This window comes from Bufo bufo, chromosome 3 (assembly GCF_905171765.1).
Source record: "Bufo bufo chromosome 3, aBufBuf1.1, whole genome shotgun sequence".
Taxonomy (NCBI): domain Eukaryota; kingdom Metazoa; phylum Chordata; class Amphibia; order Anura; family Bufonidae; genus Bufo; species Bufo bufo.
Window position 1 is genome coordinate 6,055,094 of NC_053391.1, and position 16,060 is coordinate 6,071,153.

Genomic DNA, 16,060 nt, shown 5'->3' on the forward strand with positions numbered 1-16,060 from the left:
GGGTCGGCTCATACGGCTAGGAGACAGGGTCAGAATTAGGGATGTGATAGGAGGTGACCTTCTCCCTGATTCCTGGCCTAACAGCTATACTTCAGAGAGACATCGCACGGCTGAGGGTTTCCCCCATCCTCAGCTGTGACAACCCCCTAGATTAATGTGACCCCAGACCAGACCCCCTAGATTAATGTGACCCCAGAACAGACCGCCGAGATTAATGTAACCCCAGAACAGACCCCCTAGATTAATGGTTGTTGTTATTTATTATTAAAGAACCATTCATTCCATAGCGCTGTACATGTGATAAGCGTTGCACATACATAACACAGACAATTGCTCTAATCGTAAACAAGATGAGTTACAGACTGGTACAGAAGAAGAGAGGGCCCTGCCCGTGAGGGCTTACAATCTACATGGTATGGGAGAAGGACACAGTAGGTGCGGGTGAAGTAGGTCATGGCGGTATAGAGGCAGCAGGGTCACTGGTTGTAGGCTTGTCTGAAGAGGTGGGTTATCAGGTTTCTTTTGAAGGATTCCCTGTAGGTGAGAGTCTGATATGTTGGGGCAGCGAGTTCCAGAGTGTGGGGGATGCACGGGAGAAATCCTGGAGGTGATTGTGGGAAGAGGTGATAAGAGGAGAGAAGGAGGTCTTGTGAGGATCGGAGAGTGCGTGTAGGAATGTATCGGGAGGTCAGAGATGTAGGGAGGGGACGGGTTATGGACGGCCTTGTATGTATTTGTTAGTACTTTGAAGTGAATTCGCTGGGCAATGGGGAGCCAGTAAAGGGATTGGCAGAGGGGAGAGGCAGAGGAGTAATAGGGTAAGAGGTGGATTAGTCGGGCAGCAGAGTTGAGGATAGATTGGAGGGGTGTGAGAGTGCTAGATGGAAGGCCACAGAGGAGAGTGTTGCAGTAGTCTAGGCGGGAGATGATGAGGGCATGTACAAGCATTTTCGCAGATTCAAAGTTAAGGAAAGCGCGGATGCGGGAGATGTTTCTGAGTTGGAGGCGGCAGGTGGTGGAAAGGGCTTGGATGTGCGATCGGAAAGGAGAGGGTAGAATCCAAGGTCACTCCAAGGCAGCGGACTTGGTTGACCGGGGAGAGTATGCAGCCATTGATCGTGATAGATAGGTCTGTTGGGGGGGTGAGCAAGATGGGGGAAAGAGGATGAATTCTGGTTTATTCATGTTAAGTTTTAGAAAGTAAGAGGAGAAGAAGAAAGATATAGAAGATAGACATTGTGGGATTCTGGATAGTAAGGTGGTGATGTCTGGACCAGAGAGGTAGATCTGTGTGTCGTCAGCATAAAAGTGATACTGAAAGCCATGGGACTCTATGAGCTGTCCCAGGCCAAAAGTGTCGATAGAGAAGAGCAGGGGTCCTAGGACAGAGCCTTGCGGGACACCAACAGAGAGGGAATGAGACGAGGAGGTGGTGCGGGAGTGGGAGACGCTAAACGTCCGGTCTGTGAGGTATGATGTGATCCAGGAGAGGGCCAGGTCAGTGATGCCAAGAGATGAGAGAGTTTGTAACAGAAGGGAGTGGTCAACAGTGTCAAAGGCAGAGGACAGGTCAAGGAGAAGGAGGACAGAGTAATGGAGAAGGCAGAGGACAGGTCAAGGAGGAGGAGGACAGAGTAATGGAGAAGGCAGAGGACAGGTCAAGGAGGAGGAGGACAGAGTAATGGAGAAGGCAGAGGACAGGTCAAGGAGGAGGAGGACAGAGTAATGGAGAAGGCAGAGGACAGGTCAAGGAGAAGGAGGACAGAGTAATGGAGTAGGCAGAGGACAGGTCAAGGAGAAGGAGGACAGAGTAATGGAGAAGGCAGAGGACAGGTCAAGGAGAAGGAGGACAGAGTAATGGAGAAGGCAGAGGACAGGTCAAGGAGAAGGAGGACAGAGTATTGTTTCTTAGTTTTGGCTGTCAGTAGGTCATTGGTGACTTTGGTGAGGGCAGTCTCGGTCGAGTGGTGGGGTCGGAAGCCAGGTTGTAGCCGGTCAAAGAGGGAGGAGAGGTGGGAGGACAGTTCAGAATGGACATGTTGTTCAAGTAGCTTTGAGGCAATGGAAGAAGTGATATGGGGCGATAACTGGACAAAGAAGATGGGTCAACTGAAGGCTTTGTGAGGATGGGTGTAATGGTAGCATGTTTAAAAGGAGAGCGGAAGACACCAGAGGTTAGTGATAGGTTGAAGAGATGAGTTAGGGCTGGGATAAACACTGTGGTGAGGTTAGGGATGAGGTGGGATGGGATCGGGTCAAGTGCACAGGTGGTGAGATGTGATCTGGAGAGAAGAGTGGAGAGTTTTCCTTCTGTAATGGTGGAGAAGAGGACCGAGCCGTTGTGTAGAGGGTCTGTGGGGACTTTGTAGTGAAGCTTTCTCTGATGTTGACTATCTTTTGTTTGAAATATTTGGCAAAGTCCTCAGCTGAGAAGAGAGGAGAGGGTGGGGGCGCTGGGGGACGGAGAAGGGAGGTAAAAGTGCTAAAAAGTTGTTTAGGGCTGTGGGACAGGGAAGATATGAGAGATGAGAAGTCGCCTGCTTCCCATCAGCGAGTGAGGACTTGAATATGAGGAGGGATTGCTTGTATGCGGTGAAATGATCCTTAGGGTGGGATTTCTTCCATCGCCGATCAGCAGCCCTGGAAGCTTGTCTGAGATTTTTGGTCAGGTTGGTGTCCCGGGGTTGTCTGCTGATTTTTTGGGATTTGTTGTGTGTGAGGGGGGCAACAGTGTCCAGAGCTGTACTTATGGTGGTGTTATATAGGGTGGTAGCAACATCTGGGTCTTGGAGGGAACAGATGGTAGAGAGTGGGAGAAGAGAGTCAGAAAGCAAGCGAAAGTCTAGATGTTTAAGGTTCCTGCGGGGGTGTACTGGTGTGTGGACCGGGGGAGCAGCAGATATCTCACATGTCTTCACTCCCCCCCATGCAGTGTGTAATGTGTCAGAGCTGTGGTGCTCCCCCCCTTGTCATGTGAGCACACGCTTGTTAATAGTGGGACCTGGGGTCACGTGTTCACGAGTCCAGGGGTCATATGACACGGCGCCCAGAGATGCTCTAGGTTTTCTTATATCTTGTGACTTCTTTCAGACCGGCCGGGCGTCAGCAACCGTGCAAATATCGATAGGATCCAGGAGCATCTGGCGATAACCCTCATGGCTTATATCGGGAGCCAGCGGCCGCCATCTCTGGAGAACAGGTGAGGGGGCACCTATGTCATGTGGTCAGCCCCCAGAAAACAAACCTTTAATCTTGTAGAATCCTCCAGTCACCTCCCAATACAGAGGTGTGACACCTTACCTGCCCCCTGTGACCCCCGTACAGAGGTGTGACACCTTACCTGCCCCCTGGGACCCCCGTACTGGGGTGTGACACCTTACCTGCCCCCTGGGACCCCCGTACAGAGGTGTGACACCTTACCTGCCCCCTGGGACCCCCGTACTGGGGTGTGACACCTTACCTGCACCCTGGGACCCCCGTACTGGGGTGTGACACCTTACCTGCCCCCTGGGACCCCCGTACTGGGGTGTGACACCTTACCTGCCCCCTGGGACCTCCGTACTGGGGTGTGACACCTTACCTGCCCCCTGGGACCCCTGTGTCACGTGTTGCCCCCCTCTGACGTCAGCCTTTGGTGTTTGGTCGCAGGTTCCTTTTCGCCAAGATCATGGAGTGCCTGACGGAGCTGCGTTCCATTAACGACGAGTACAGTAAGCAGATTCTGCACATCTGGGACATTCAGCCGGACTACACCCCCCTGATGCACGAGATGTTCAGCAGATTGTCTGAGTGACCCCCGCCCGCCACTCTCGGGGGCCCTACTGTATTAACGGTGTCCGTCTGTTCGGTCAGTTATGTTGTCGGTACGTTGTGTGCGTTGATGTGAAGGGCCGCGCCCCCGACAGACGGAACCGCCGAAGCCGAACACTTTGTGTCAGATGTGAATTTTCGGAAATTGCGGAGTTTCTAGTGATCACGACAGGAGCCACGCGGCGACGCTCTCAGGACATGACGCGATCGGGGAAATCTCCTCCTGCCTCTCGGGGGCGGCAGCCGCATGGACGCTCCGTCTCCTCTTCAGGGAATAAGCTACAACCAATCACCTACCTAGGACCACCAGAGCTGACACTTCAATGACTCCGCCCACAGCGGCAGGTGCCTGGATACTTACGTCCCATTGATTTTATTCTTCAGGATGCTTTTTTTTTTCAGGTTGCAGGAGCTCATTTGTCACCTCTGCCCCTGCTTAGTCATGATTGAACCAGATCTTATACTCTGGCCACTTCCAGAGCTGCGTTCACAATATTCCTGGCTGACCCCTTACCTAAGCTCCCATAACTGTGCAGAGCCCACAATGCAGCATGATGGTCACAGTCTGCTGAACCCCACATTTCCCGGTGCAGAATTATGATTGCAGCTCTTGATGTGACTGTAGTGTAACAGCCACATCTTGTAACAGGGGAACAAGGTGCAGTAAAGTGAACCAGCGGCAAAACGAGCGCCGCCTGTGGGGGCCCCAGAGCGGTCCCTTTATGCGGCCATAGAGTGTCCTCTTATTTATGGGGGCCACAGGAAAGGGCTTCTGAGCATCACATCATGTCTCATACTCCAGTCATCTCCAAAGCTGCAATGACAACTCTGCTGTTACATCAAATCTTCCACTCGGTCACCTCCAGAGCTGTACTTCCCATTATGCCGATGATACTTGAAATCCATCTGGGCTGTGATCACAGATACTCCCAGAAGAGCTGCCTGAGCGCGAGGAGAATTGGGACTGCAGCTTTGGGTGTGATTGAAGTATAGGGGATTTACCGAATTTTATCTAAATTTATACTGTAGGTTATTCAGAGATCCCCCTCACCAGTACAGGGGCGTCCTCCACCCAGTGCCAGCCCCTCACCTCACCCATACAGGAGAGTCCTCCACCCAGTGCCAGCCCCCTCACCTTACCAGTACAGGGGCGTCCTCTGCCCAGTGCCAGCCCCCTCACCTTACCAGTACAGGGGCGTCCTCTGCCCAGTGCCAGCCCCCTCACCTTACCAGTACAGGGGCGTCCTCTGCCCAGTGCCAGCCCCTCCCCAGTACAGGGGCGTCCTCCACCCAGTGCCAGCCCCTCACCTCACCCATACAGGAGAGTCCTCCACCCAGTGCCAGCCCCCTCACCTTACCAGTACAGGGGCGTCCTCTGCCCAGTGCCAGCCCCCTCACCTCACCCATACAGGAGAGTCCTCCACCCAGTGCCAGCCCCCTCACCTCACCCATACAGGAGAGTCCTCCACCCAGTGCCAGCCCCCTCACCTTACCAGTACAGGGGCGTCCTCCGCCCAGTGCCAGCCCCCTCACCTTACCAGTACAGGGGCGTCCTCTGCCCAGTGCCAGCCCCTCACCAGTACAGGGGCGTCCTCCGCCCAGTGCCAGCCCCTCCCCTCACCAGTACAGGGGCGTCCTCCGCCCAGTGCCAGCCCCTCCCCTCACCAGTACAGGGGCGCCCCCTCAGATCTACCTCACTTTCTTAGGCCGGTTTCTCTCAGGTGTATTCGGTCCGGGAAGCACGTTCTGGGTGATGGCCGGATGATGCTTTCCACGTAGAAGCGTAAACCAGGTCCCCGGAGGGTGGCCGATCAGAAGGCACCTCGCACCTCTGCACTACTCAGGTCATTGCTGTTGTCTTCTCCATGAGGAGATGAGTCTCAGGAATTACAGACGTCTCCGGGTAAAGACCAATGGACTCTTCTCCCCGTGGACCCCGAGTCACAATTCAGGATTTTTTTTTTTATTATTTAATATGTTTGTGTCGTCAGAAGTGACTGTGAGACTGGATGTCGTGCCGCGGTGTGTGACCCATGATGTCATGGGCTGCGGAGGGGGATATTGGGGGTCCTCTCTAGTAAAGATAACCATTAACTGTGTTCTATGTGTGTCAGTGATTTCACAAGCACATCAGCACACTCCTCTCCTGAAACCCTCTGTGCTGCTTTTTCCACTATGTAACTCTCATTCTGTGACTTCTACAAGATCAGCGCACTCCTCACCTGAATTCCTCTGTGCTGCTGCGGAGCCTGCGTCTGCCACTGTGACCATCACGTTGGGGTTAATCCACGTCTCCTCTGGTCAGGAGCTGGTAGAGCCTGGTGATATGTATGTTCCAAGAGCTTTACTTTAGCAGAACGTGGCCCTCGAGGACCCAGAAAAGGGGTGAGGTGGATGTATGGGGTCAGATAAGACTCCTGAGGGAAGGAGTACCACAAAGCAGCCACCTACAGTTACACTTTACACTTACAGTTACACCTTACACTTACCTCTCCTGCTCCTGGACGCAGACGCTCCTCTTCTACTGCTGTAGGCTGCGCACGGAGTGACGTCACAGAGCGACTCACTCGGTTCCTGTGCGCAGCCCTCACAGCCGACAGCCGAGGACCAGGAAGTCGGCGGTGAGTACAAAGCCTTCACCGCTTCCTCCTGGTCCTTTTGCCCTGAAAGGGAACAGCGTTCCTGCCATGAAAAAAGTGCAGGAATGCTGTTCCCACGCGTTCCCCCTCGACCCCTGGATCTATCCAATCATCTATTTATCCCTGTGACGAGAGGACATCCTCTGCGTCTGGAGGAAAGAAGGTTTGTACACAAACATAGAAGAGGATTCTTTACGGTAAGAGCAGTGAGACTATGGACTCTACTGTAAGAGCAGTGAGACTATGGACTCTTTACGGTAAGAGCAGTGAGACTATGGACTCTTTACTGTAAGAGCAGTGAGACTATGGACTCTTTACTGTAAGAGCAGTGAGACTATGGACTCTATACTGTAAGAGCAGTGAGACTATGGACTCCTTACTGTAAGAGCAGTGAGACTATGGACTCTATACTGTAAGAGCAGTGAGACTATGGACTCTATACTGTAAGAGCAGTGAGACTATGGATTCTTTACTGTAGGAGCAGTGAGACTATGGACTCTTTACTGTAAGAGCAGTGAGACTATGGACTCTATACTGTAAGAGCAGTGAGACTATGGACTCTATACTGTAAGAGCAGTGAGACTATGGACTCTTTACTGTAAGAGCAGAGAGACTATGGACTCTTTACTGTAAAAGCCGTGAGACAATGGACTCTATACTGTAAGAGCAGTGAGACTATGGACTCTATACTGTAAGAGCAGTGAGACTATGGACTCTATACTGTAAGAGCAGTGAGACTATGGACTCTATACTGTAAGAGCAGTGAAACTATGGACTCTATACTGTAAGAGCAGTGAGACTATGGACTCTATACTGTAAGAGCAGTGAGACTATGGACTCCTTACTGTAAGAGAAGTGAGACTATGGACTCTATACTGTAAGAGCAGTGAGACTATGGACTCTTTACTGTAAGAGCGGTGAGACTATGGACTCTTTACGGTAAGAGCACTGAGACTATGGACTCTTTACTGTAAGAGCAGTGAGACTATGGACTCTTTACTGTAAGAGCAGTGAGACTATGGACTCTTTACTGTAAGAGCAGTGAGACTATGGGCTCTTTACTGTAAGAGCAGTGAGACTATGGACTCTATACTGTAAGAGCAGTGAGACTATGGATTCTTTACTGTAGGAGCAGTGAGACTATGGACTCTTTACTGTAAGAGCCGTGAGACAATGGACTCTATACTGTAAGAGCAGTGAGACTATGGACTCTATACTGTAAGAGCAGTGAGACTATGGACTCTTTACTGTAAGAGCAGTGAGACTATGGACTCTATACTGTAAGAGCAGTGAGACTATGGACTCTTTACTGTAAGAGCAGTGAGACTATGGACTCTATACTGTAAGAGAAGTGAGACTATGGACTCTTTACAGTAAGAGCAGTGAGACTATGGACTCTTTACTGTAAGAGCAGTGAGACTATGGACTCTATACTGTAAGAGCAGTGAGACTATGGACTCTATACTGTAAGAGCAGTGAGACTATGGACTCTATACTGTAAGAGCAGTGAGACTATGGACTCTTTACTGTAAGAGCAGTGAAACTATGGACTCTATACTGTAAGAGCAGTGAGACTATGGACTCTATACTGTAAGAGCGGTGAGACTGTGGACTCTTTACTGTAAGAGCGGTGAGACTGTGGACTCTTTACTGTAAGAGCAGTGAGACTATGGACTCTATACTGTAAGAGCAGTGAGACTATGGACTCCTTACTGTAAGAGCAGTGAGACTATGGACTCTTTACTGTAAGAGCAGTGAGACTATGGACTATTTACTGTAAGAGCAGTGAGACTACGGACTCTTTACTGTGAGAGCAGTGAGACTATGGACTCTTTACTGTAAGAGCAGTGAGACTATGGACTCTTTACTGTAAGAGCAGTGAGACTATGGACTCTTTACTGTAGGAGCAGTGAGACTATGGACTCTATACTGTGAGAGCAGTGAGACTATGGACTCTATACTGTAAGAGCAGTGAGACTATGGACTCTTTACTGTAAGAGCAGTGAGACTATGGGCTCTTTACTGTGAGAGCAGTGAGACTATGGACTCTTTACTGTGAGAGCAGTGAGACTATGGACTCTATACTGTAAGAGCAGTGAGACTATGGACTCTTTACTGTGAGAGCAGTGAGACTATGGGCTCTTCACGGTAAGAGCAGTGAGACTATGGACTCTTTACGGTAAGAGCAGTGAGACTATGGACTCTTTACTGTAAGAGCAGTGAGACTATGGACTCTATACTGTAAGAGCAGTGAGACTATGGACTATATACTGTAAGAGAAGTGAGACTATGGACTCTTTACTGTAAGAGCAGTGAGACTATGGACTCTATACTGTAAGAGCAGTGAGACTATGGACTCTTTACTGTAAGAGCAGTGAGACTATGGACTCTATACTGTAAGAGCAGTGAGACTATGGACTATATACTGTAAGAGAAGTGAGACTATGGACTCTTTACTGTAAGAGCAGTGAGACTATGGACTCTTTACTGTAAGAGCAGTGAGACTATGGACTCTTTACTGTAAGAGCAGTGAGACTATGGATTCTTTACTGTAAGAGCAGTGAGACTATGGACTCTTTACTGTAAGAGAAGTGAGACTATGGACTCTTTACTGTAAGAGCAGTGAGACTATGGACTCTATACTGTAAGAGCAGTGAGACTATGGACTCTATACTGTAAGAGCGGTGAGACTATGGACTCTTTACTGTAAGAGCGGTGAGACTATGGATTCTTTACTGTAAGAGCAGTAAGACTATGGACTCTTTACTGTAAGAGAAGTGAGACTATGGACTCTTTACTGTAAGAGCAGTGAGACTATGGACTCTATACTGTAAGAGCAGTGAGACTATGGACTCTATACTGTAAGAGCGGTGAGACTATGGACTCTTTACTGTAAGAGCGGTGAGACTATAGACTCTATACTGTAAGAGCGGTGAGACTATGGACTCTTTACTGTAAGAGCGGTGAGACTATGGACTCTTTACTGTGAGAGCGGTGAGACTATGGACTCTATACTGTGAGAGCAGTGAGACTATGGACTCTTTACTGTAAGAGAAGTGAGACTATGGACTCTTTACTGTAAGAGCGGTGAGACTATGGACTCTTTACTGTAAGAGCGGTGAGACTATGGACTCTGTACTGTAAGAGCGGTGACACTATGGGCTTTTTACTGTAAGAGCGGTGAGACTATGGACTATACTGTAAGAGCGGTGAGACTATGGACTCTACTGTAAGAGCGGTGAGACTATGGACTCTATACTGTAAGAGCGGTGAGACTATGGACTCTTTACTGTAAGAGCGGTGAGACTATGGACTCTTTACTGTAAGAGCGGTGAGACTATGGACTCTTTACTGTAAGAGCGGTGAGACTATGGACTCTTTACGGTAAGAGCGGTGAGACTATGGACTCTTTACTGGAAGAGCGGTGAGACTATGGACTCTATACTGTAAGAGCGGTGAGACTATGGACTCTATACTGTAAGAGCGGTGAGACTATGGACTCTTTACTGTAAGAGCAGTGAGACTATGGACTCTTTACTGTAAGAGCAGTGAGACTATGGACTCTTTACTGTAAGAGCAGTGAGACTATGGACTCTTTACTGTAAGAGCAGTGAGACTATGGACTCTATACTGTAAGAGCAGTGAGACTATGGACTCTTTACTGTAGGAGCAGTGAGACTATGGACTCTTTACTGTAAGAGAAGTGAGACTATGGACTCTTTACTGTAAGAGCAGTGAGACAATAGACTCTTTACTGTAAGAGCAGGGAGACTATGGACTCTATACTGTAAGAGCAGTGAGACTATGGACTCTATACTGTAAGAGCGGTGAAACTATGGACTCTATACTGTAAGAGCGGTGAGACTATGGACTCTATACTGTAAGAGCGGTGAGACTATGGACTCTTTACTGTAAGAGCGGTGAGACTGTGGACTCTTTACTGTAAGAGCAGTGAGACTATGGACTCCTTACTGTAAGAGCAGTGAGACTATGGACTCTTTACTGTAAGAGCAGTGAGACTATGGACTATTTACTGTAAGAGCAGTGAGACTACGGACTCTATACTGTAAGAGCAGTGAGACTATGGACTCTTTACTGTGAGAGCAGTGAGACTATGGGCTCTTCACGGTAAGAGCAGTGAGACTATGGACTCTATACTGTAAGAGCAGTGAGACTATGGACTCTATACTGTAAGAGCAGTGAGACTATGGACTATATACTGTAAGAGAAGTGAGACTATGGACTCTTTACTGTAAGAGCAGTGAGACTATGGACTCTTTACTGTAAGAGCAGTGAGACTATGGACTCTATACTGTAAGAGCAGTGAGACTATGGACTCTATACTGTAAGAGCAGTGAGACTATGGACTCTTTACTGTAAGAGCAGTGAGACTATGGACTCTATACTGTAAGAGCAGTGAGACTATGGACTATATACTGTAAGAGAAGTGAGATTATGGACTCTACTGTAAGAGCAGTGAGACTATGGACTCTTTACTGTAAGAGCGGTGAGACTATGGACTCTTTACTGTAAGAGCGGTGAGACTATGGACTCTATACTGTAAGAGCGGTGAGACTATGGACTCTTTACTGTAAGAGCGGTGAGACTATGGACTCTTTACTGTAAGAGCGGTGAGACTATAGACTCTATACTGTAAGAGCGGTGAGACTATGGACTCTTTACTGTAAGAGCGGTGAGACTATGGACTCTTTACGGTAAGAGCGGTGAGACTATGGACTCTTTACTGGAAGAGCGGTGAGACTATGGACTCTATACTGTAAGAGCGGTGAGACTATGGACTCTTTACTGTAAGAGCAGTGAGACTATGGACTCTTTACTGTAAGAGCAGTGAGACTATGGACTCTATACTGTAAGAGCGGTGAGACTATGGACTCTTTACTGTAAGAGCGGTGAGACTATGGACTCTTTACTGTAAGAGCGGTGAGACTATGGACTCTTTACTGTAAGAGCGGTGAGACTATGGACTCTGTACTGTAAGAGCGGTGAGACTATGGACTCTTTACGGTAAGAGCGGTGAGACTATGGACTCTTTACTGGAAGAGCGGTGAGACTATGGACTCTATACTGTAAGAGCGGTGAGACTATGGACTCTTTACTGTAAGAGCAGTGAGACTATGGACTCTTTACTGTAAGAGCAGTGAGACTATGGACTCTATACTGTAAGAGCAGTGAGACTATGGACTCTTTACTGTAAGAGCAGTGAGACTATGGACCCTTTACTGTAAGAGCAGTGAGACTATGGACTCTTTACTGTAAGAGCAGTGAGACTATGGAACTCTCTGCCTGAGGAGGTGGTGATGGTGAGTACAATAAAGGAATTCAAGAGGGGCCTGGATGTACTTCTGGTTTGTAATAATATTACAGGCTATAGCTACTAGAGAGGGGTCGTTGATCCAGGGAGTTATTTTGATTGGAGTCGGGAAGGAATTTTTTATTCCCCTAAAGTGGGGAAAATTGGCTTCTACCTCACAGGGTTTTTTTTTTTGCCTTCCTCTGGATCAACTTGCAGGATGATAGGCCGAACTGGATGGACAGATGTCTTTTTTCGGCCTTATGTACTATGTTGCCACTAGAGGGAGCTCACTACATACAGATTATACGGACACCACTAGAGGGAGCTAAATGCATACAAATTATAGTCACGACTAGAGGGAGCTCACTACATGTAGATTATACAGCCACCACTAGAGGGAGCTCACTACATACAGATTATACAGCTACTATTAGAGGGAGCTCACTACGTACAGATTATACAGCCACCACTAGAGGGAGCTCACTACATACAGATTATACAGCCACCACTAGAGGGAGATGACTGCATACAGATTATACAGCCACCACCAGAGGGAGATCACTACATACAGATTATACAGCCACCACTAGAGGGAGCTCACTACATACAGATAATACAGCCACCACTAGAGGGAGCTTACTACATACAGATTATACAGCCACCACTAGAGGGAGCTCACTACATACAGATTATAAAGCCACCACAAGAGGGAGTTAACTACATACAAATATATACAGTTACCACTAGAGGGAGCTCACTACATACAGATTATACAGACCCCACTAGAGGGAGCTCACTACATACAGATTATACAGCCACCACTAGAGGAAGCTCACTACATACAGATTATACAGTCACCACTAGAGGGAGCTCACTACATACAGATTATACAGCCACCACTAGGGGGAGCTCACTACATACAGATTATACAGCCACCACTAGAGGGAGCTCACTACATACAGATTATACAGCCACCACTAGAGGGATCTCACTACATACAGATTATACAGCCACCACTAGAGGGATCTCACTACATACAGATTATACGGCCATCACTAGAGAGAGCTCAGTACATACAGATTTTATTACAAGACCCGGAGGCTCCTATTGCTATTCTCCTTCTTTACTCTGACCAATAGCAGCAAAGAAAAAATGAACATGTGACCAAACCCCTCCCCATAGTCCTAGTATAATAGGCAACTCCTCCTGTAAAACCTCCTCTTTCTTTGCTGCTGACCGCAGAGATAAGTACATTCAAAGCATTACTGTGACTATACTGTGTGACTATACTGTGTTGGGTTATATATATATACATATATAGTTATAGGCTTTTGTGGTTTCTTAACCTTTGTTTGGGGGAGCCTGCTGGCTCTATTTGTGGTATGGATTTTTCCCCTACAGGTTGCCTATATCTTTATAGGTCTTATTTTTAGCCCTTCTTAGGCATTATATATATTGCTGGCACCCCTGTACCCCTATCCGGGTACTTACTGCTTCCTCCCCTTCATATTGGCTCTTCCCCCGCCTGTTTCTGTCTTCAGAGCGGGGGATTTCCAGTGCTGCGCTTGCCGCGGCGTTTACTTTGATCTCTCTCCTGTCGGGGGATTTTCCCGCCTCCGGCTCTCTGCTTCAGAGCGCGGCGCTCAAGATCTCGCGAGATTTCGGGCGCTTCCGGTTACTTGCGCTCAGGACATCATTGCCAGCGTTTCCTGCATGCAGACAGGTTGTACCTTTTCCCTCCAGCGCTGTCCTTTTTTCTCCGTTGGCTTGGGGCAAATCCCCCTGCCATTCACCAACTACAATCCATAGGGGCATCCCATCTTATATTACATCCTAAGATCAGGAAGTTGGGGCAATACAAGGGGCAGAAGATGCCTAGGTCCCACATCAGGGCTCAGCAGAGGAGGAACTTCCTCTGGCTGATTTAACCCCTTCTGTGCACACTGATCAGGGCAGAATGCAGGCAAATCAATCTCAGGCTTTTCAGATGTCTGTTTCAAATGCCATTGCAGCAGCTATGGGATCCATGACATCTGTCATATCCCAGTCCATTGCACAGGCCCTAGCTGCCCATCCAGCTACCTCTAGTATGCCGCAGCCCGCTACGGTTTCCAAACCAGCCGGGCCTGGGCCGCATGCCTCCAGAACAACCTTGACTGGTGATGATGTTGCCACCAATGTTGGCGCGCTTGGTTCGCGCAAGAGAGCCTGTCCGCGTCAGGCAGAACGCACGCGAGAATGGAAATGTGCTAGAGCACAACAGGATTGGGCTACCGACTCTGCGGTCGGTTCTGAGGAGGAGGCTATTGATGACGCCTTTGAGGAGGCAGAGCAGGATCCCTCCGGGGTCATGGAATCTAACCCGCTACCCGGGTGTAGTACTCAAAGATCGTTTGCAGACGCACTTCCTGCAGATTTGGTGGACCCCTCTGGGGACCCGTTATTTAACCCTGACTCGCTCCATCACCCGCGTTCCGCGGAATGGCTACCTTTGGACCATGTGTCCAAATATTTGGAGGCGCGGGTGCGGTGCCCTCTATCCAGAGAGGCCCGCAATAAGCTCAGGGCGGAATGCCCCAGACCGATCATCCCCAACAAGGTCTGCGATACCCCGTCTGTGGATCCGAAAATGATCCAATTCCTTTCTAAAGCGGGTTGGAACCCGCGTAAGGGCCTGGAGTCAGCCCTGCGCTCCTGCCAGGACAAGCTCCTGGACGTGTTCGGCCCTCTAGCCAAGATTTTTGATCTGGCGGAGTCAGCTAGGGCTGAGGGCGGTCAGGTAGACCCAGTAGAGTTGCGCGAATGGGTGCAGCGCGCCATTTGCATTACGGGCAACGTGAATACATCCCTATCCATGGAACGGCGCAAGGCCATCTTGTTCAAAATTGAACCAAAACTCGCAAACCTGGCACTGACAGAGACGGGAAAGGAGGCTCAAGGCCTACTATTTGGAGAGTCCTTCATCAAGGACCTAGGCCGCTATGTAGGCGCTTTCACCGCCCTAGATAAGGCCCAAAGCTCCATGAAAAGGGTTTTCCATGGTAGGGTCTCTACCAGGGCCGGCAGTTTCAGGGGCCGTCTGTCCGGCCGCGCCCAGTACCAGTCCCGTGGCTCGGGTCGAGGCTCCTCACAAAGACCGGCTTTCCAGGAGCACAGGCGGGATCCTGCGCCTTTCTTCCCATCCAGAGGAAATCCTTGGAGATCCAGGGGATATAGAGGACAACCCGGTTCCAGACGCCCCTACGGTAAGACCGCTGCCCCATTTCAATTCTTTAAATGCTTATGTAGGGGGCAGACTACGTCTCTTTTCTCAGGCCTGGTCCCGCATCACCTCAGACCAATGGGTCCTATCCACGGTCAGGGGTTTTCACATAGAACTGACGTCTTTCCCTCTGTCCATTTCTCTCCCACACCCGGTGGTGTTGTCAGAACAGAACCGCGTTCTGGTGGACTCAGAGTTGTCGGACCTGGTCCGCAAGGGGGCAGTAGAACCAGCCCCGGGACCCCCTTACGGGGTAATCAGCAACATCTTTCTGGTTGCAAAGAAGGGGGGTCAGATGAGACCCGTCATCAATTTACGCGCTCTCAACGCGTTTGTGGTTTACCGCCATTTCAAAATGGAGGGGATCCACTTACTGCGAGATTTACTGCAGATGGGCGATTGGATGGTCAAATTGGACCTAAAAGACGCTTATCTTACGGTACCGGTAGAGGACGCGTCCAGAAATCTCCTCTGTTTCTCTTGGCAGGGCAGCGTTTGGCGGTTTACGTGCCTCCCATTCGGCCTCTCGTCGGCTCCATGGTGTTTCACCAAACTGATGCGTCCAGCCATGGCCTGGCTCCGCAGTCGGGGAGTTCGCCTCATCATTTATCTGGACGATATCCTGATCATGGCTCAGGACCGTTCGGTGTTACTAGACCACCTTCGCTGGACCATGGACCTGCTCTCAGAGCTGGGGTTCCTGCTCAATCGGGAGAAGTCCTGTCTCTCTCCATCCCGAGAGATGGAGTTCCTCGGGTTCATGGTGGATTCCACAGCGGGGACCCTCAGCTTACCATCGGCCAAGATTCGGTCGATTCGCAAAGAACTGCTCAGAGCCAGGTCGTCCCCCCGTATCCCGTTACGTCAGCTGGCGAGGATAATAGGCCTTCTTGCATCATCCATCCAGGCGGTCTTCCCAGCCCCGCTCCATTACCGGGCTCTCCAGCGCCTGAAAATCGCTCATCTACGGAGGGGAGCTTCCTACGCGGACTGGATTCCCTTGGACGAGGAAACCAGGGAGGAGCTGTCCTGGTG

General features: G+C 49.7%; 1 protein-coding gene and 1 long non-coding RNA gene across 2 annotated transcripts in view; one reads left to right on the top strand and one right to left on the bottom strand.

The window, feature by feature from the left end:
• The window catches only part of NR1I2 (nuclear receptor subfamily 1 group I member 2), a 32,149-nt gene extending 27,835 nt beyond the window's left edge, over positions 1-4,314 (top strand). The window contains exons 8-9 of the mRNA XM_040422826.1: positions 3,091-3,199; positions 3,649-4,314. Coding sequence (XP_040278760.1) covers positions 3,091-3,199; positions 3,649-3,793 — 254 coding nt within the window. The 3' untranslated portion in view covers positions 3,794-4,314. The remainder of the gene's footprint in view (positions 1-3,090; positions 3,200-3,648) is intronic.
• A 43-nt stretch (positions 4,315-4,357) lies between these two features.
• LOC120994337 lies at positions 4,358-5,874 on the bottom strand. The gene is made up of 3 exons (XR_005777396.1): positions 5,304-5,874; positions 4,951-5,118; positions 4,358-4,900 (listed from the first exon to the last, which is right to left on the bottom strand). It is a non-coding gene; the product is annotated as an uncharacterized LOC120994337 (long non-coding RNA).
• Positions 5,875-16,060: the final 10,186 nt, after the last annotated feature.